The 20,927-nt window shown below is 39.8% G+C and overlaps 1 protein-coding gene across 20 annotated transcripts in view; it reads left to right on the top strand.

Annotated features, from left to right (window-relative positions):
* LOC101175242 (rho guanine nucleotide exchange factor 28) overlaps positions 1-20,862 on the top strand; it is a 49,920-nt gene extending 29,058 nt beyond the window's left edge. For 3 of the 20 annotated variants that reach the window (XM_023958918.2, XM_078952317.1, XM_078952319.1), the window contains 28 exons: positions 1,733-1,907; positions 2,225-2,336; positions 2,549-2,629; positions 3,416-3,458; positions 4,747-4,836; positions 5,403-5,526; positions 6,800-6,944; positions 7,125-7,180; positions 8,179-8,239; positions 8,597-8,729; positions 10,105-10,238; positions 10,874-11,014; positions 11,492-11,742; positions 11,816-11,941; positions 12,037-12,154; positions 13,376-13,630; positions 13,705-13,781; positions 15,146-15,324; positions 15,443-15,540; positions 15,619-15,816; positions 16,986-17,117; positions 17,186-17,316; positions 17,416-17,463; positions 17,711-17,815; positions 17,923-18,081; positions 19,192-19,443; positions 19,601-19,916; positions 19,990-20,862. In XM_023958918.2, coding sequence (XP_023814686.1) covers positions 1,733-1,907; positions 2,225-2,336; positions 2,549-2,629; positions 3,416-3,458; positions 4,747-4,836; positions 5,403-5,526; positions 6,800-6,944; positions 7,125-7,180; positions 8,179-8,239; positions 8,597-8,729; positions 10,105-10,238; positions 10,874-11,014; positions 11,492-11,742; positions 11,816-11,941; positions 12,037-12,154; positions 13,376-13,630; positions 13,705-13,781; positions 15,146-15,324; positions 15,443-15,540; positions 15,619-15,816; positions 16,986-17,117; positions 17,186-17,316; positions 17,416-17,463; positions 17,711-17,815; positions 17,923-18,081; positions 19,192-19,443; positions 19,601-19,916; positions 19,990-20,174 — 3,925 coding nt within the window. In that variant the 3' untranslated portion in view covers positions 20,175-20,862. The remainder of the gene's footprint in view (positions 1-1,732; positions 1,908-2,224; positions 2,337-2,548; positions 2,630-3,415; positions 3,459-4,746; positions 4,837-5,402; positions 5,527-6,799; positions 6,945-7,124; positions 7,181-8,178; positions 8,240-8,596; positions 8,730-10,104; positions 10,239-10,873; positions 11,015-11,491; positions 11,743-11,815; positions 11,942-12,036; positions 12,155-13,375; positions 13,631-13,704; positions 13,782-15,145; positions 15,325-15,442; positions 15,541-15,618; positions 15,817-16,985; positions 17,118-17,185; positions 17,317-17,415; positions 17,464-17,710; positions 17,816-17,922; positions 18,082-19,191; positions 19,444-19,600; positions 19,917-19,989) is intronic. The other 17 variants (XM_078952308.1, XM_078952320.1, XM_078952310.1 and 14 more) reach the window with 14 other exon arrangements.
* Positions 20,863-20,927: the final 65 nt, after the last annotated feature.

Below are 20,927 nucleotides of genomic sequence, written 5' to 3' on the forward strand. Positions count from 1 at the left end.
TACGCAAAAGCATACTTTCCCCCTCAAGTCATTCCAGTTCAAACCTAACTTCCAGATTTATTGTTGGCATTTCATTATGTAAATACACAGTTCAATTAATTGCGTAATTCCTGTAACTTAAAGGTAAAAATGTATCATTAATTGGTGTCAGATTTTTAATATTTTGAGTCAAATGCTGCAAATTATCTCAAACTTACAGACTAAGTTGAGAAACAGTTTGAAATTCATTTTCAAACTCTCACTACAATTCTGTGAAGACTGTCAGGGAATTGAGAAACACATTTACAAGACAGTTTATGATGTCTCACAATAATTCAAATAAAAAAAAGTGAGACATTCAAAATGTATCATAGCAAGCATTTAAATTTTGGTATTTGTTAGACTCCCAATTAATCCCTAATAAATTGCATAATTTTAGCAGTTTATTAATAAATTTGAAAAAGTTGATCTCTCTTGGATTTGAACTTGCATTCTAATGTAAAGGTAGAAAGCACAATGAATTATACAAGACGTAATTGTTTTGTAACATAATAAAATAAGAAATCAGGATAAGAACATGTCAAACTCTGGCTGTAATGAATTAGATGCAGTGTTATATTATAAATCACCGCTTTGCAGAGTGAAACTACCAACCTGAAAAACAAACTACCTCAACACGACAGACCCCTCCCTAACCAGTCCTCTGATGCTGAAAGCAGAATAATACTACAGACACGCATGTCTCAATCAAACACTTGATGCCCGTGATCATTCAGAAGTATTTCAAGAAGACGATCAGAGATGCATGTGAACACATGAACTTGTTTTACAAAAAAGAAACAAACAAACACCAGACTGACTTCATGTCTTTTTGCTGCACCGTAAGAAGAAAACATCTTAGGTTTGTTTTTCTGGTTTGCTGTTTTCAATGTGTCCGATCTTGCAATCTTTCTAAGATGGTGATTGGGAGCTTTGTTAACTTAAAAAAGCAATCTAAATAAAGTAAAGTTGGTCTGGAAGTATGTTTTTCTTTTATTAAAAAGCTTTTTCTTTCTTTTTGCACAATAAACTTGCAATAAAAAGTTGCCGGCACCATCAACTATTTATGTTAAAAACGCCATAAAGTTTACAGTTCAGACAAAAGTGTATTTCTTAAACACTAATACTATATAAACAGCCCCAGCCTTTGTAGTTTGAAAGTAGTTTCACGCCCGATTTAGTTCACATTAGACAGAAAATGTGAGCAAAATAAGACAACCGGATATAAGACTGATTTTTGGGTGTCTGAAAGTTTGCTTGATTGTTGCCTGTGGGGCAGATATTTCCCGCAAGAAGGATCAGTAAATGGCAAATACCAAGATTTGCCGACCGCAGAAAATGGTGACTGTCACTTACACAACACCGTCAGTTTCAGTGTGTTGACAACGTTTTTCTAGCACCTGTAGTGAGGGTTATTGACCCTCTTGGCTTGCTATAGAGTAGTGTTAATGTAAATCTCAGTTGTAATTTAGGCCAAACTTTGACAGGAATCTTTGCCACATTAGTGTTGTGGAAGATCTGTGTATTTTTAAGGAAAAATGACATATTTCTACCTGTGTTCTCTTCAGTCAAAACCTGCTGATAAGATTAGTTTTTCCACTGAGATTTTAAGCATCTGTTTAATTGTCCTTTCATTTTTTTAATATATAGAGTAACTGCTATGCATTTTAACACATCATAACCTTTGCACATGTGTGTTTTTGTGTGTAACTAGCCCCAGTTTAGAGTGTGACAGTGGGGATGAAGACATACTGGGACACTCCTACCCCTGCTCATCCATAAAGCACAGGTCCATCCTGCACTCCATCTCAGGAGAGGAGAGAGGCTCCTTTGACGCCTCACCTGACTTTAACCGCTCACACTCTGACATCACGCCCAAAACTATCAAGGTACATCTCCACACGAGCTCCATCTCCTCTGATGTACAGTATGATCAAGCTTGTCCATCAGGCATTTTAATGAATAGTTACCAAAATAAAAACTAGAAAGCCTTCAGTGGAGTCAAAATAAGACATTTAAAGTTTTACAACAGACAACCCCCACTTTGCAGGCAGTCATTAAGAGATAAGCTCATTCTGTCAACAGCTCAATAGTGTGGACAAAAGGTCAGTTGGAATTGTTTGTGCTGGAGGCTTTTGCTGTTTTTTTTTCCATTTGACTTTTTTGTGAACTGAACTTGTTACCCTCTTTGCGTCTTTGTACTCAGAATTCTGAGGACCCTGAAGTTCGCCTGCGCTCGTACTCCTACTCCTCCCCGAAGGCGAAGCCCTCACGACCCCTGCTCAACCGAGACATGGCCATCACCGACCTAGAAGAAGGTGAGCAGCCTTCAAGCCTGTTTCCTCTTTGACCCCCTCTTATTTTGACCTCTCACAAGCCACTTGAACAGGCAAACAGGCCACATTCTTTTCAACAAGTCAACCAAAGCTCTATAAAATGTGTCTTCTATGAGCCCCTCTCTGGTACAGCAGCGCTCATCACGGCTGACTGCAGGAAACTGAAAGTTAAAGTCGTGCTTTATTCTGTGTAGGTGGCACGATCAGCAGCAGCGGCCGTTCTCTGCTTCAGGCTTTATCACTTTCTAAATCGCTTTCTCGTCTCAACCAAGTTAGTAAGTACAAAGTCAGTGTCAAGTGACAGCTTGGACGCTGCTGGCTGGTTGGTAGCTGTGAGGGCTTGTCTTTTCTCTTTCTGGAGCACCATGGGACAGGCTGGTGAGCATCAAGAGCTGCACAGTTAAAGGGTATTGAGTTGTTTTAAAACTCAAAATAAAGAACTCACACAATAATTCTAATCTTGCAGTGTAATAAAAATATTTACTTGAAAAAATATCAATTTTTTGGCTGAAATTGTGCAGCTCTGTGATTTAATTCTTGGTGGTGAGTTGGAGACCAGTGTCTTTCCTAAAGACATTTTTTTTCTTTCTTCCAGTGATCAAAAGCAGACCTTTTTTCACTCTTTGATTGTATTTTCCCCTAATAATAAATTGGATTTCCAAAAACTATTTATATTTTTTGGTTAAAGGCTTGGCAAGTACAAACTGAGGCTTAGGAAAAGTCCCAACTTTTGTGGATCATTTGAGGGAGGAGGTTTTTTTGGTTTTGTTTTGTCATGCTTCCATTTGGCGTCGTGTCATTTCTGCTCTTAGCTTTTGTTTTTCCAAATCTGCTGTCATCTCCTTTTCCGAGGCAGAGGTTTCTGGCCTTTGTTCTTTTTCTGTTGGGATGTACTGGATCCCAATGTTTTCTCTGATCCCTGTATTTGTCTCCAGCTTGGTTGTAATGAACGGTGATGGTTTCTAATCACTTCCGTCCATCTTCTCTGAAATACCTTTAATCGTACTGACGTGAACCTCTTGGCCTAATCTTTTGTTTGTGACTGTTATTGTTCGTTGCAGAGCAGAGAGCGTTCAGCCTGACTGAGACGCCCAGGGAAAAGAGGTACAGCCTGAGTGTCATCACATGAGCTCACCGCAGATCCTCTCAACTGTGTAGACTCTTGCTTAGACATACCTCCATTTTTAGCCATCGCCTGTGACCGGCGTGCCTTAGACAACAGACTCTACATGTGTATACATTTGTCCGTCTTCAGTTTCAACTATGGTGGTGGTGGTGGTGGTGGTGGTGGGGGGGTTATGACATATTTTCTGTCGTGAGTTTGAGGCCAGCGTATTCTGTAATTGTAACCCTAAAAACCCCTGAGTAAACAACAACATTTTAAGCTTTCTAGGATGTCAAAACATCGGAAGATGGTTCCTAAATGCTGAACCACATCAGTGACACTGAGTTTGTTTCACCCACATATTGCAACATTTATGTTGCATATACATTTTTAACTGTTTTCCTGCTTTCTCATCCACCCATGTAACACATGCGGGCCCCTCACATACATTTTACAGGCTGCTTCATCTCATTGATACATACATTTCATGCGCTCATTTTATTTCTAACCATGCATTGCTACTTGAGGAAATGTCATAGAATAACAGCATAATAAAAGACTATGAATTCATGATGGTTATATTCAACCCCTTCATGCCCGAGTTCGTTTCCAAATATATATAAAAAATATATTTGTCAATGTTTATTCCTTTGAAGGTGATGCTAAATTAAGTTGAATCAAGACCCATTCTGAAGAAAATTGATTTTTCTGGTGTTTTTACAACATTCCTGTGGTATTTTTCTGATGATGAAGGATATATATGAAGACAATTAAGATCAAAATTGCATTTCTAAGGTAGTTATTCAAGTTGGTGTAGAATCAGGAAAAAATGCCATCGGAAAAAGAGCTTATTTGTGATGTCGAAAATGCACTGGGCGAAGGAAAAGAATGGGCTCCACCCCAATGGTCCCACTCACAACTCAAAGGTGAATTTCTAAGAAACTCCTGCTGCTCTGCAGGAATTATGTCCCTGAAAACGACACTTTAAAAAAAACTGTCTAAAAGCTACATATTCGTAACTAAAAGACCACTGGGAACATTTTTAAAATAGATCAAAAGATGATCGGAGTGGGCCTCTAAAGGTACGTTGCAAATGAGTGACATACGGTGTGAAGGGGTTAAATACCTGCTTGTATAGACTTAATTTTCGCTTTATGTTTCCTTGAAGTAAGCTACTAAAATGCTGTGGACTGATAGAGACATTTTTTGGATCTGTCCTTTTACTCGAACTTTAACAGATGAGAAGATGTGAAAGTTGTCAGGCCTGAGCTGTTTGTATCCATGCAGGATTTTGGGTTTCCGTAAGCGGGCCCAGTCAGCAGAAGAGGAGAGCAGCGCGTCGCTCCAACATCTCACGCTCACAGAGTTCCTCAAAGAGTATGTCTCCATCATAAGGGCCTCGCAGACATGCATGTGTAGCTTGACTCATTCTAGTCTCGTCCATCTACTACCCCGCCAGTTCGTCTTTTAACCGTTCAGCGTCTTTGTATAAATAGATTCTCTCCTAACAATTTGTGTCCAGACTGTTGATGCATGTTTCTTTTCTTTGCTCTTAAGTCATTTTTCCCCTTCACCTACAGAGTAAGCTCCAAACATAGTTTTAAATAGTTGCCACATCATTAATTGCATTTTGTCAGGGGTGGGCTATAAATAGAAACTTTTAGAGACCATAGTGATGTCCAAGCATGCCAAGCATGTTATAAAGAGTAATAATCTGTGGAGCAGGGGTCCTGGAAGACTGAACATTCTCTCATTCCAGCATGACACCACTGTTCCTGATTAGTCATCTCTTTCCAGTCGAGTAGAACCACTAAAATAATGATCTGTTTGGTTTTTAAAGACAGCACAAGTGGGATTTGAATGCAGTAATCACATACAGGGGGTCATTGTTATAGCTGTGGTGACTTTTTATTGATTTTCTGTTTAAATGAAACGTGGTGTAGGATCGAGGACGAGGAGTGGGACAAATACATAATTCCTTCAAAAGTTGAGACGGAGAAGTATAAAGTGAGCCGGACGTTCAGCTTTCTGAAGAATAGGATGTCCAGCACGCGGAACAAGACCAAGGTGAGGCGGCGCTGTAGAAAATTCACTTCTAAATGACGCATGTTTCTCCAACATGTGGTGAAACATGAGTAAAATCCCTGAAATTCATCTTTAAAAAAATTTGAGGTGGGGGGCATTGAGTGTATATGAGAACTGGACTGAGTGACTCCTCCCCCACGCGTTTCAAACAGGAAGTACTCACTGGCTCCTTTGAAGCCAAAATCCCATATGCTACTATTGAAAAATAAAACAACTCAGTCGTTCTATTTGTCAGAATAACCATTCTTTCTCTACTACTGTTTTTTAATATGTTCTTGCTAATTTTTATTTTTAATTCTATGTTTTTTTCTGTAGTGCAAGTATTCAAGTTATAAACTTAAAACCAGGTGCCTCAATAAAAGTATGCAGTCTCAAGTTGACCATTCTAAACATTTGATTGACGACAGATGTTGTGTTGCCTGTGGCAGGGGTGTGACCTTCCAACAAGCTCACTCCTGTCTGGTGAGAGTGGTTGCCATAGAAACCATGACCCAAACTGACTCGGACCAATTACTGCCTACTGACGTAGTCTGGCTCCAACATGATGGTGTCCGCATCATGAAAAAAAATGACCATTTTATTTTGTTGGAGCTGGACGGAAGGCATTTTCTATGAGGGACATCACACTCACTCAGTCCAGTTTTTATACAGTCAATGGGTGGCTTGTTGCTAGTAAAAGGTTTAACAGCTCTTTGAAAGATCAGGTCAGAATTCCTCTCCTGGGGGGCCATTTGTCTGTGCTTGGTGTCTTTGGCAATGTAGTAAACTCCCTCCCCTGCCTTAGCAACAGGATACAGTGAAGATGTTCTCTTACACAACGCCGAGCCCCTTCCCCACGCAATTATGGAGCCAAAACACTTTCTGCGGGATCCTCTTAGGGCTACAAATTCTGTTTGTATGTGGGGATGGGGATCCTGCGTTTACAAGAACGCAATGTACCTGAAAAGCAACAACCCCCCCACCCCTAGACGTTCTCACAAAGTCTGATAAGAAAACAAACACACACTTACAGAGAGGAATCCTCCTGAAGCCCCCCCCTAAGGACAAAGCGCTACGACCACAGCTGTCCTCATGGACTTCCTCAACGTAAACAGAAAAGCTCACACAGAGGCCCCTTCATATCAACTAACGTCATTTTAGCAGGTGTTTTGTTGCAAACAGAGGAACTGTTGGTGGTTTAGATAATATTAATTTAATTTAATTTAATACCAGAGCAGCGGTAAGACTTTTAAAATGAGTGTGACTTGAATTCCAGGTGAAGGGAAAAGACATGAAGGAAGGGAAGGACAGGACGGGAGCCATGAATGGACACCAGTTTGTCCCTGTGTCCCAGTCGACTCCGGCGCTCTGTGCGGCCTGTGACAAGCCTGTTTCTGGGAAGGAGCTGCTTCAGTGCTCCAGTGAGTGTTTTACTGCTGCATGTCCTGCCGTGGTTGAACGGTTCAGGGTTTGATTGACTGTTTTTTCTTGTGCTGCAGTGTTTTTGCTTATCAGAAATCATGAAGTCATAATATTTCTTTTTTTTATGAGCCCAACTCATGAAGAACAGATGAAATGACTGTTGTGACTCTCGTCTGCAGGCTGCTTCGTGAACGTCCATAAAAACTGCAGGGAGTCTGTTGCGGCTTGTGGAAAGGTAGCCCCTCAACTTCAAAATCAAATAATGAAATGTGCATCAACGTAAAATGATAATAGTCAAGTTTAATAAGCCGATGATGGCTTTTAGGCATTAAATGTATAATAACCCTATAAAAGACTGTTTGTTGAGTTATTTTATGACATTTATGAAACTTAAAACAATTTTAAAGGAATTCAAGAACACCTTTCTGCAGAAATGTAACCTAATTCAAAGACATTTGCCCAAAAGTATGTCAATCAATGAATGTTAGAACATTTTTGTATTACTCCATATTGATTACTAAAATGATGATTTATTGTAGCTACAGATATTTAGAATCAAACCAAAAAAATTGAGTTGAATGTTTTCTTTTTTATTCTTGTCAATGTAATGTGTTGACAATTTCACACAGGTTATTGTGCCGGCTGTTTTTTATGATTTCCATACCCATATAAAATATAGAAAAGTTTTTTGTTTCTTTTTAAAAATACGCTATTTTTATTGCATTTACAAAAAGAATCATTTCATGATCTAAAATGTAGACGCTTAAGTCCGACTTTTATTCGTTTGATCCATGTGTGATGCATCTGAATCTCTAGAATAAAAATGCAAACTCCCACCACTTCAGAGGAAATATTTCGTGTCAAGAAAAGACTAAGCATATATCGTTAAAATGTTGTTCAATTCCTGTTTAATTCTACAGAAGAAACATAACAATGGTGATATATTTCATTAGACAGGCATAAAAGTTCATTTTGTGATCAAACTGCACATGTCCTTTTTTATTGTCTTATCTTAGCAACCTTATGTTTTTGACCAAATCAAGTATTTTTTGCTGTACTCTAAAAATTCTCCAAATTTTCTATTATGCTTAATGGTAAAAAAATATAAAAAGTTTCGTGCAGACAGACTGGCGATGTGTAACCACATGACTTCACACCGTCTCCGTCTGTTGACTCCAAACACAGTTCCTTACAGCTGTTTATGTTAACATGTCTGCGTGCGTGTCCCCCTAGAAGCTGCAGCAGGAGAGGAATGCAGCTTTGGTGAAGAGCAAGACTACGTCTCTCCCACACAGTGAGTACAGTAAACTCCTCACCCCCTTTTCCCTGTCCCCAAGTGTCGGTTTTTGATTCATTTGGTTCTTACCTTGGCCTCCCTTGTTCCGGAGTGGATCAAAAAAAGGCACCACCTCCCTCCCTGCATGCTTTCCAGTTAAATTTCAATCCGTCTCTGTGGGGGATCTGGCCTGGATTGTGTTTTTGTGCATGTCTGGCTTTTTCTTTTTTTCAGTATGGCATACTTTACTATTTGACAGAAGTCACCTCATTGTTGTGGTTTGGTTACAGAAGCCATCCCAAAAAAAAAAGTTAAATATATGTATCTAAAGGAACCCTAAAAGAACACTTATTTGTCTTCCTTCTGAACTTCCAGACTCAGTCAAGGAGAACTGTCAAGCATCCGTTTTCTCCTCGTCTTCCTCTTCCCCTTCTTCAACGTCATCCAGAGAAAAAAGAGAAACAATCACCCATTTTTCCAAAAGCCTGTCCATGTCTTTAGATAGCAGGTAAGGTGTATTTTTAGTCAACAGCCATTAGATATGAAAATCACCACATTTGTGGTGATTTTTGGTCAGGAGCAGATGAAAAAATGAAGTTGGAAAAAAAAAATTTCTGTGATGTAGAAAATACACTGCGCAGGCCTCAATGCATTGTGATGCATCCACTTGTAGACAACGAGATACATCTAAGTCTTAGTCTGAGCTGCCATCTGGCTCAAAATTGTACAGATGGATAGCTCCAATATTCCTCGCCATTTTTGTTGTGTCAGCATTGTTAAGTTGGGCTTGTAAGGGGCTGTAAGCTAGCAGGAGAGTGTGCAAACAGAGAGCTTTTATTTATAGGTGATGGGAAGAGGGGACAGGATCGCTCTGCACTTACAACTCAGAGGTGAATTTCTGATTAACTACTGCCGCCCTGCAGAAGCTATGTCCTAGAAAACGACAAAAGTTTGTGTTTTGGCTAAAAACGCCATAATTCTGATTAAAAGAACACTGGGAACGCTTTAAAAATAAATCAAAATATTATCAGAGTGGGACTTTAACTATTTTGTTTAATTATTTTTTGTTTTAGACATTTATATATCCTCTTTTATTAAAATTACATGCAATGACCTAGTCTACGTTGGAGGAAAAAAAAAGATTCAAATTCACTGGATTTGAGGACATTTCTCTTTGACACGTGGATCATCAGAGAAGAGAAGGTCCTCAGGGTAAAGTGATCAAGGATTCAAAATGTTTGGGTAAAACAGGTAAACAAAAAAACAGGTAAAAAAAATACACAGGAAGCATCTGAAACTAAAGCATTGTCCTTAAATTTCCCTTAAATTATTATTTTCTTCTACAAGAATTGAGGGTTTTTGTTCCAATTTTAAAAATATGAGTAACTGAACCACATAAAGTTGTTGAATCGAAACAGATCTGGAGTTAAAGCTTCACTAAGTCTGTTTGCACTAAATAATATAGATCATGTATGTTGGATTTTGAAGTAAAAGCTGTTATTGTTGCATATTTTGGGGTATTTTAAAGTTTCCCCACTGGGGTCAGATTCCAGTCATTTCACTGAGAGCAGTGTTCACTGATTTGGGTGCAGCAGTGATGTGGGTTTATTGCCTTTATGCTGACATAAAAAACATCCATGTATGTCTTAATCTCAAAATGTTCAGAGTTTTTACAATTAACCCATAAAAACCCACGGTGACATGAGTGTAACCGAAAAATAGGATTCTGTGATCCACATGGTTTATGGTAAAATACACCTACTTTTATTTTTTTAAGAAAAAAGGGGTCTGAGTTCTTATGGGTTAAAATTCAAGTAACATAGTTATACCCTCCCATGTTTCCAGAGAGGGCCATGTTTAGGTCGGGATGTTTTGTTTGTTAGCAGAGGACTGAGTGACGTAGCAGAGGCGGACAGTGAGTGCAGCATGGCAGCCTTCCTGAGCAGCTCGCTGTCGGAAGAGGGGACACCCGTCACAACAACCTCCCCCTCCACTGACCTGCCAATCAGCACCCAGGGTGAGGCACATATCACATTGTCAGTACATGAAAACTGGACTTAACAACCCCCCCCCCCCCCCCCCCCCCCTTGCGTTCCAAATAGCAAGTACCTGCCGGTCGAAACCCTGTAGACTTCTATTGAGAAACAAACAGCTATTGCTCTGTTATTATGTTTGTAAGAATAATTATTCTTGCTCTGCTGCCTTTTATTAGCATGTTCCTGCTGATCTAATTTTTTTTCATGATATTTATGCTGTAGCGCAGGGTATAAACTGACCAATCAGATCCCTCAACAAAAGTATGTGGCCTTGCGTGGAACGTTTGATTGACAGATTCTCCCGAGCCCGCTTTCAGTGGTAGGGGGTGCGGCCTTCTAACGCGCTCACTCCTGATTGTAGAGTGGTTGCCATAGAAATGTAGGTGGGCCAATCACGGCTTACTTAGGACGTCTGGTTCCAACATGGCGACAGACATAAAGTCGAAAAATGGCGACTGAATTGACTTCATTTGGTTGGAACCGGAAGAGAGGCACTTTCTTTGGGTGACGTCACGCGCGATTCGTCCATTATATCTTATACAGTCAATAGCTTATCCTAAAGGATTTATGAAGCATCAGGGATGAAAATGAGATTTATTGCTCTTTATTTCTGTAGATACAGTTGACGCTTCTGTACTGACTGAGCTGTCAGCTGATCAGCTGGGACTTGATGCAGAGTCGTGGAGTCTTGCTGTCAGTCCAGACTTTTGCAGGAAACTTGACAGATTCACCATCAAGAGACAGGATGTTATTTATGGTAGGACCTCTCTATTTTCCTTCTTTTACTTTTTTCATTTTATATCTTTTTGTAAATATTGATTTAACTTCTTTTTTATTTTTTATTTATATGGATAAACCTTGTTAGCTGTGGTATGTCATTGAGATGAAGATGAATTATCGAATAATTTCAGTTATCATATCAGTAGGGGGAGGGCAATCTGCTCTGCAGTAATTGCTTGTTTGACTATAATGGTGCTGTGGGTAGTGGGTTTTGTGTTTATTTTCAACTCAATCAGTCACATTACTACACATGACAGAGTTTCATATCACAAAGAAGTCAACTTTCCATTAAATACCATACCAAAAAAAAATACTTCTTGATACTAATACCTCCTGCAGGTATTTGTGGACAAATGCATGGTGACAGTTTTTTTTTTTTTTAAATGAGACTTTTTGTTACCCACTGTCCCAGCCAGTCACCTCATCTATGCCACTTTGGCTGCCCTTCCTTTAGAGCTCATGCAGACAGAGCTTCACCATATCCAGACTCTGACGGTCATGTCGGAGGTCTTCAGGAGGGGCATGCTGGAGGAGCTGCAGCTGGACTTGGACTGCGTGGCGCGGATCTTCCCGTGCTTGGACCCCCTGCTGCTGTTCCACAGAAACCTCTTTAGAACCCTGCAGGAACGTCGTCAGGTGTCATCCCATCAGGAGAACTCGCAGAATTACCTCATCCATCAGATTGGAGATATACTTCTTCAGCAGGTTGGCGGAACTAACGCGAGTACACTGATGCATGATGCACGTTTTTACACTGAAATCTGACGGTGTGCCTCAGTTTTCGGATGAGAACGCGGAGAGGATGAAGCAGCTGTATGGAGAGTTCTGCAGTCACCACATGGAGGCTGTACATGTTTTCAAAGAGCTCCAGCAGCAAAACAAAAAACTTCAAAACTTTGTCCGAGTAAGTTCCAAGAACTCTTATTTTAGAAGGCATCACCTGTGAAATACTTTCTTCTTTAAGCAGCCAGTCTTGTGTTTTTTGTCTTCTCTGCGCAGCAACAAAGCAATAACTCTCTTGTCAGACGAAGAGAAGTGCCAGAATTCATCCTACTGGTCACACAGCGCATCACCAAGTATCCTGTGCTGCTGGAGAGGATTTTACAGCACACCCAGGGTAACTCAGCTCTTCTGCACGTCATGCTAATCAAAAACCTGTTTTTTATTATTATTTTTTTTTTAAGCAGGTATTACAAAAGAAATAGGATTGTACACTGGTTACAGTCTTCATAATGAGGTTTATAAGAAGGGGAAAAAGCAAGCAAACACATACATTATAACTGTTATGCATAAAAATACCAGGGCTCTGCAACCTTCAACACTCAAGAGCAATTGAGGTTTGTTTCTCAACGAACAAAAACTATTAGGAGCCACAAAATCTTATTTCACCCTTGAAAAAAAGTAATTAATGGGCTATTTGGTTTGTTTTTGGGATGAATAAAAACATAAGTATGAAGAAAAAAAATCCTATTCTGTGGATTTTTTCCACCAGTAGGGGCGCTCTAACTGGAATTAGAATCAAAAATAAGATAGACGAAAAATCAATGCAAAGAAGAATAGACTTTTTCTTTAGCAGATAGAATACGCTCGACAAATTACTTACTGATAATTATTTTCAAATCATTGTCCCTTCATCATGGAAACTACACAAAGAAGTTCATGTGGTGCAAGTTTTAAGTTAAAGGCCATTGAGCTTGCTATCCAGGAAGGATAGCACATATATGTACATTTGCAGTACAAAATCGGTTTGCACATGCAGTAAATATCTAATTTTTCAACATTGATATCTGCGGCTTATAGCCTAGTGTGGCTTGTATGCCTTTTTTTTTTTTAAATACAGCAGATGCCGCTCATATACAGGTGCGCTCTGCAGTCCAGAAAGTAGGGGTTCATTAAATCAATGCTAAGTAGCCCTTACGTTTTACAATTTCTGTTATTTAATTTTTTCAGCTGCAGAGCTGCATGTGGCTCCGGGGCCTCAGGTTGCAGACCCCTGGAATAAACACATATGGACAGTATACATTGAAACTATTTACAGACAAACATACACATTTATGGTGATACATATTTCTTGGACACTCACTTAAAAAAATACATACATATATCTTTGTATTATAGCTATATATAACAACAAACCATATTTTATTTTTTGTTTGAAAGTGAGTGGGAAAAGGGAAAAAAAATATTTCACTCCTTTCGGATTCATTTATATCAAAGTTGTGGTTTATTGATCTTATAAATGCAAAAACTAAATTTCAAAGCTTTTTGTCAAGCTATGAGGAAAACACATCAGTAAAATCCTGGTCATGCCTCTTGATGATGTTTCTTGTGCTCTCAGAGGGAAGTCAAGAACACTTGGACTTATCAAATGCTTTGGCCCAGATCCGAGACATCATAGCTGCAGTGGACCTGACTGTCAATAATTATGAGAAATGTCAGGAACTGCAAGAAGTTCTTGCCAGGCTTGACATCAAGAGTTTTGCCAAGCTCAAAAACGGCAAAGTTTTTCGCAAACAGGATCTGCACAGTAAACACAGGAACCTTCAGCACAAAGGGCTGGTCTTCTGGAAAACTGCCACAGGGCGTCTAAAAGGTGTGAATCTATCATCTGTCTGTCTTTTCTCTGTAGATCTGGCTCCAGTTTACATATAAATCTTCTTTTTTTAGACACTTTGGCTCTCTTACTCACGGATGTTCTGGTTTTCCTACAAGAGAAAGACCAGCGCTTTATATTTGCTTCTGTGGTAAGCATCAACCCAACAGATACTTTAAAACCAGAACCACATATTAAAAAGACCTAAATCATGCTTTTCTTAAGCCTTTCAGAGTAAGCTGTATCCCTATATTTGATAATATATTACCTTTAGCTTACTAAAGAATAATTTTTAAGATAAAATATGAGTTATTTTCGCAAGATCATTTTCCTACCAGGAAGTAGGATGACTTGATCTCTGAGGCACCGGCTTTCGCTCCTTGTCGGTGCGAATTTCATGAAGTCAATCTAGAAATGACCTCTGCAGCGTGTCTGCGTCTCGCCCACTGAAACAAACGACATCGAAACTTTTGCAAAGATGAATGTACATAGAAAAGGAAAGAGTTTTGCTCCCTGCTAGCTCTGTGGAGAAAGTGGGTGTGTGAGTTAGCCTGGGTCAGTGCTGACAGCGCAGACTCTTCCTGGAAGGGGCTGTTCTTCACTTCATGATGTCACATGTGTGAGAACCCGCTCGTTTTTGTGGATTGGGAGGGGCTGGTGCTCAAAGAGCAGGTTTTGAGAGAAATACTCAGAAATGTATGACTGGATCAAAATACCACTTTGGGGTTGTTTTTTGTTAGGGGTGAACATTAGAAATCACTTAGAAGCTCGAAAAGTTGATTTTGCATGATATAGCCCCTTTAAAGCTTTTCCTCCCAGAACTACGGTGGCCCTGAAGTGCAAATCACACCAACATATCAGTCGACGCAAAAACATTTTAAAGACTGTAATAACAATTAAAAAAGAAAAGCAAACAAAAAAAACATTAGATTTTAGAAACAAAAGCACAATTCCAAAAAAATGAAATGAAATGTTTTGGAAAACAAAGTTGTTCACAGGTCACCACAGCGAATCAGCTAAGTCAAAATGAAAGGTTTAAAAAGAAACGATAAGAAACCAGAAAAGCTAGGTATTATTAGGACATCACTAATTGGATGATGATGTTTGATTTTTGACGTTTAAGTATTTTCAAATGAGTCTTCAATACCTGCATAGTATGGAGCATATCCAGTATCGCAGACTTTTCAATAAAATGGATTATATTAATCTCATCCAATCAGCGATGTCCCTTAGTACGTACCTTTTCCACTTTCTCATAGTGTTTTGCTTTTTAATTCATTTTTATTTCTGACATTTTTTTGTTTTCCAAAATGTTACATTTTTATTTTGTATCATTTTTTTGGAATTGTGCTTTGCTTTCTGGGATTTTGTTTTGATTTCTAAGATGTAATGTCTTTTTTGCTATTTGTTTTGATTTTAATTGTTGTCGTGATCTTTAAAATGTGGGGTTTGTTGGTGGGATTTGCACTTCAGGGCCACCAAACTGAACTTATGTTTATGGGTTTTCTTCTCCAGGACCAAAAACCCCCTGTGATCCCACTGCAGAAGCTCATCGTTAGAGAGGTGGCCAATGAGGAAAGAGGAATGTTCCTTATCTCTGCCTCCTCAGCGGGGCCAGAGATGTATGAAGTTCACACCACCACCAGAGAGGAGAGGAATGCATGGATGAAGCACATCCGGCAGGCTGTGGAGAGGTGTGTGCGCACATCAAGACGGCCCTGTTTGTTTAGCTTCTTTGTGTGAGTGCATGACTGGTTAATGTGTGGTAATGTTTGTGTTACTCATTATCTAACCTACTGCCCTACGTGGCAGTTGTCCTGAGGAAGAAGAGGAGGAGGAGCGAAACACTGAGACAGAGGAAGCCAGACATGCTGCAGAAGTGAGAATTCAGAAAATAAACAAGTTCCAGGGTAAGGCCAAAAAATCTGCAATCATGCCTCACCCCAAACCAAACCAGTCCTCACCTCTGTGCCCTTACCTCTGTGCAGATGCCCTGTTTAGACAGGACCAGCGGATCTGCCACAGCTTGGAGGAGAAGCTGCAGCTTTATGCTGAGTTCGCTGAACTGACTCTTCCTTCTCCAGAGCCTTCACCACATCGCCACCTACTGGTGCAGCCAGCACAGCTCAGCGACTGCGAGACGCCACGTCAGGCCTTGAATCTGGTCACAGCAGCACTCAGAGAAGGTCAGAAAGCTGCTGCGTGGGTTCATGGCTCCCAAGTATTTTTTATGACATTTATTTACGTTCAGTGACTTAAAAACCCAGGAAAAATGTGGATTTAAACACATCTTTTTGTTTCTTAAAGATACATAAAATCAAACTAATAATTCACAGTCTTTTTGTGTTAAAAGTCTGGAAGGGGTACAGATAAATTATCAGAGGACATCAGAACATATTTTTGTGTTTTCACTAAACATATTTTGGGAACTAAAATGTTGACAACGCAGCTTTTTATTTGTGAAATTTGCGGGTGTAAAATTACAGTAGAAAGCAGGAGCGTCCTGTCCCAAACTGACACTGCAGCTTAATTTATGACATGCAGGCTAGATTTCTGGAATTGCACTGTAGCTCGATGTGCAGGAAATTTCTTGGAAATCCTCAGTTCAAGGAATTTTTTTGATTTTCACCTACCAGAGGGTTGGCTTTCAGTTTTTTTCCTCCCCCAACAGACCAGCTAACAGGTGATATACAGCGTCTTTATAATTCCATTCTGTTTTATGTTCAGTGTGTCACATGTTTTTTTGTTTTTAATCTACGTGATGGATGTTTTTCATATTTATTGAATTTAGGCATAATTTGTGTGTCGTATCCTTTTAATAAAAAAAAAAATCAAATTCTTCTCAGAAAAAATGTTAAAATTGTTATTACTGTCCAGGGTGTACCCCGCCTTTTGCCTAGCCGGGTTGCCGGGTTGTGCTGTGGTGACCCCGTGACTCCAAAGGGATCCAGCGGGTTAGGGAGATGAATGAATGGATGGATATGGTCATAACTTTAATTAATAATGTGCCAATCACTATTAATTTTTTGCGATAAATTTTAAATAAATGAATTCTTTACAAAATGCAAACGTGTTGAATCCGTGTCTTTTAGCTTTTCAGCCTTTTGCCACAATTTTCTTTCAGAAAAATCCAAAAGACGGTAATTCAGATGTGAAAACAACTGGCAAATCCACTTTCTTTGTTACCATGCCAACAAAAACCTTCTACAATCAGGGGCAATGTTAGGCTGTTCAATCTGTACATCCTGTTGTGCTACAGTCCTTTCTTAAAAGTTTAGAGCGCATGACTTTTTTTCCATTTACCTTTTTTAACCGCACACGCTAAAGACTTTTAAACATTTGTTTCCCTGTGTAGCGGAGAACCTTATCAGCGTCCTTCAGACTCAAAATGGTTTTTCAACTCAAAGTCAAAGCCCTCCTGCTGGCGGACCCGACTGCTGCAGCTACAGCAGCCATGGCGGCAGCGTTCAGGAGTCTCCCTCTGAGCGTGAGTCACCCTCTTTTTGATGGTTTTCTTGAGTCGGTATAACATGTGCTCCCTCCTGGCCTTTATAGCAGATTATCTGAACACGCTCAGTATGAGCTCCACCTCTCTTGGATCCGACAGTGAGTCAGCAGGGCTGGATAACGTGTCCTGGAGTCCAGCATCCGAGTTCAGAAAAGGAGACAAAGGGACACTGTTAAAGGTTTGTTTGCTTTAGACACAATCAATACTTCTTTTGAATTCAGTCCGGTACTGTTGTGCTGGATTAAGTGTTCCGATGAATTAACATGCTGTTCTTCAGGTGGCAGAGAGCGTCCAGAACATGACTCAGCTTCTCTACAGCCTGCAGGTGAGGAAAGACACTAAAGAAAAGAAGTCATTTCTAAAGCTGAAATCTTGTTTTAAATAATGTTTCTTTTTATTTTAATCTATCAAAATAGATTTTTCATAGACAAGTAAAGGCATTTTTTGTAGGGAATTAAAACAAGTATTATTGCAACAAACTATAATGAAAAAAAATATCTTAATTTATTCAAATTAATCTTCTCTTGTTAGAGGAAGAACAGAGTGACTAGATTTTTCCCAAATTTTCGCAGGCAGCTGTGACTTTCCAGGACAGCTGTTATGAAGTTTATAAGCTTCTTTTGCTGAAGGGAGAAAAATATCAACTTCGGAACTTCGCCTCTCTTCAAAACAACCTGGTACCAACAATAAACCATTCTTATTTTCTGAAAAAATATGTCTTCCTACTGACAAAAATAATGTTCTAGAAAGTGGATGTTTTCAAAAACTGTTTGCTTTTGCCTAGGAACAGGAGAAGCAGAGGAACATTGATAAGATAAAAGAAGATAAGAAAAGTGTAGAGAGGAAGAAAGAAGAGGTGCATGAGGTGCAGAAGCTTCACGCCAAACTGAAGCAGGAGCAGCTGCGCTGGGACAAAGAGTGTTTGGCCAGAGAGAAGCAACAGGTAAGCTTCATCAGTGTGGGTCACTGGTCTCTCACTGCTTTCCCTTTCAACTCAGCATTTTAATTCCCGTTTGGTCACAATCATCACCAGCTCAAATGTTAAACTATGGTGTTTAATAAATACTAGTAAGTCACACAAAGTATCTACAGCATAAAGCTGTATGATATTACACATTTTAGCTTACATTTTTTTTGCAAATTCTGATTTTTTATTTTCCTAAACTGTTTTTTTTTCCTGAACCATTTGCAGAAATGAGCTTAAAGTCTCACTCAGATCTGATCTATAATAAACGCGTCTTTCAAATATGATTGGGCCATTTTCTAGAACGTAGTTTTTGCAGAGCAGCAGTAGTTCATTAGAAATTTGGCTCTGATTTGTTGATTGGGATTGTTGACGCAGAGCCGGGGTTGCTCTGTTTACGTGCCCTCGCACTAGCTTACAGCCCCTCACACCCCCAACCTAACACTACTGGTATAACAAAAATGGCGAAGAATATCTGAGCCATCCACCCATTCAATTTTACACCGGATGCTGCTCAGATGAGTGTAAACAAAGACGAACATGAATCTATTTGTGTACAGGTGGATGCATCAGAATGGAGCTCAGCAGGGAGCTTGTGGCACACCCAGCGTATTTTCTACGTTACAAATAAGCTCTTTTTAAAACTGCAGTTTTTTCGTCTGTTCCTGATTCACAACATTTGAATAAATAAATACTCAGAAATGCAATTTTAAGCTTAATTTTCTTTTATAAATGTCTTCCATCATCCAAAAAAGGCCACATGAACATGATAAAAACACTAGAAACACAATTTTTTGTAGTGGGTCTTTAAACATGTTTTTTACCACTAGCTTTGATATTTACTTTCCTTGCAATGTTGCGGGTAAAATTTAAACAATCACACAGAAAAATTATCTCCAAAATACAGTGGTGTTCATCCAATTAGTACGCAGACCACAGTGAGCTGTGGAAAAAAAAAAAGAAAAGGATGCAAAATTGCACTGAAAAAAGTCCACAAAACATCAATACCATGACAGATGAACCACATTATATATGCAAAAAGTCAAAAAACTTTTAATGCATTTCTAAACATGGCTCCTCAACTTGCAGACCGAGCAGGAGAGCGTGCTGGAGCAGCGAGAGCAGCAGTGTTTCCTGGAGATGGAGCGTCTGCGCTGCGAGCGTGAGCAGCTGGAGGCGCAGCTGCTGGAGTATCAGCAAAACCTGGACAGACTCAAAGAGGGCCAGAGGACTGTGGAACTGGAGAGGAAGAAGATTGAAACCCAGCAGAGGCTGCTTCAGAGCTGGAGACACAGCCGCCAAAGCAGCCTGCCAGTTACAATACCACTGGATGGGTACAAGGTAAAGAACGGGTCTCGTTTTATTTGGGGTGTAACGATTAATTGATTAATCAATGAATGGATTTGTAATCCTACCAGATTGATCTGCATTCATATGTTTTTACACATATTTAATTTACACTTGATTATCCAGAGAAAACTTTTTTGTTTTTTTCCAGATGTGCACTCACAGCCGCACCGGTAGCCTGGATGGTAGCTGCTCTGTGTACAAAAACGAGGTCGTCTTGCTCGCTTCTTTACAACAGAACCACCAGCCAACCAACAACAACCAGCAACAGCATGCACTCCTGATGCAGAAGAGGAACCAGGACGGGCCCCTGCACAGCTCCAGCTACCCCGCCAGCCTCTACAACAGCCTCAACACCCTCCTCAGCCAGGCGCACGGCAAATCACCTCCGGATGGCCTGACGCACAGGCCCCCCCCCGACCCCCTCCACCCGTTGAGCAGCAGGGTGTCCACGCAGACCAACAACAGTGAGGCATCTCGCAGTCTTCGCCTCCTCCTTTTATGAACGAGTCTTAAAGATTTCTGTTGCTCTCTTCACAGCAGATCTTCACCTGCAGCACGACACACATCCTCCCAGCTCCTGGAGGTCAGAGGTCACGGGACTTTTCAAGGACGACTTCTTTTCCTCCGCATCGCTCTCCCCCCATCTCCAACCGCCAGCTTACCTCTCTCTTGAAGGACAAATTGAAGATGAAGTTGAAGAGGAGAATGTTGTTTACCTCTGAGATTCCTTAAGGTTTTAAAGAAAATATTCGTCTGTGTGCTTTTCTATCTGCTGGATTTGACCATTTCAATCCATAAACCCTCCAGCGGGATCATACTATTGTGCCTTTTTCATTTCTTTTTTCAAAGCCAGCTCTTCTTGTGTTCTTTAACACTACTATGGCATCTCTCATCGTTGTTGCACTTGTGTTAAGACAGTGGTACTCTTGTGTTTTAAACACTTAAATTGAAAGCATTAATAACTAGTCAGACCAGAAGTATTGATGCCAATGCTCCTTGAGCACTTAAAAATATATATTTAAATATATCCGTGGCCAAATAAGGTTTACCCAGCGGTGTAAAGAGAGTAATTGTCCCCTTTCATGCTTTTTATAAATAATTCAATCAGCAAAAATAGACTTTTCCTGCCATAGTTTTATAATTTTGATAGAAATGTTTAATGACAGGCTACCTATGCACACTTTACTGGAAGAGGGTCTTCTATATATTCCTGTCTTTATTTTATCACCAAAGTGCCAAAGATCTCGCTGTCCGATAATGATTTTCTGTAAAAATGGCTTTTCCTGATAAGTTATTACATAATGATTGCTTCATGCACTGCAGCTATTAATAATATTTGAACTGATGTTATAATCCTGTTATTCCTGTAATTCTGATATTTTGTACATAAAAGTGTTGTGGCTAACGTCATTTCAGACTTTTTTTTCTTTTTCTTTTACCTTGTGAAAAACACTTGCAACATCCGTTTGGTATCT

The sequence above is a fragment of the Oryzias latipes genome, chromosome 9, assembly GCF_053564925.1.
Source record: "Oryzias latipes strain Hd-rR chromosome 9, Olatipes_Hd-rR_3.1".
NCBI classification, from domain to species: Eukaryota; Metazoa; Chordata; class Actinopteri; order Beloniformes; family Adrianichthyidae; genus Oryzias; species Oryzias latipes.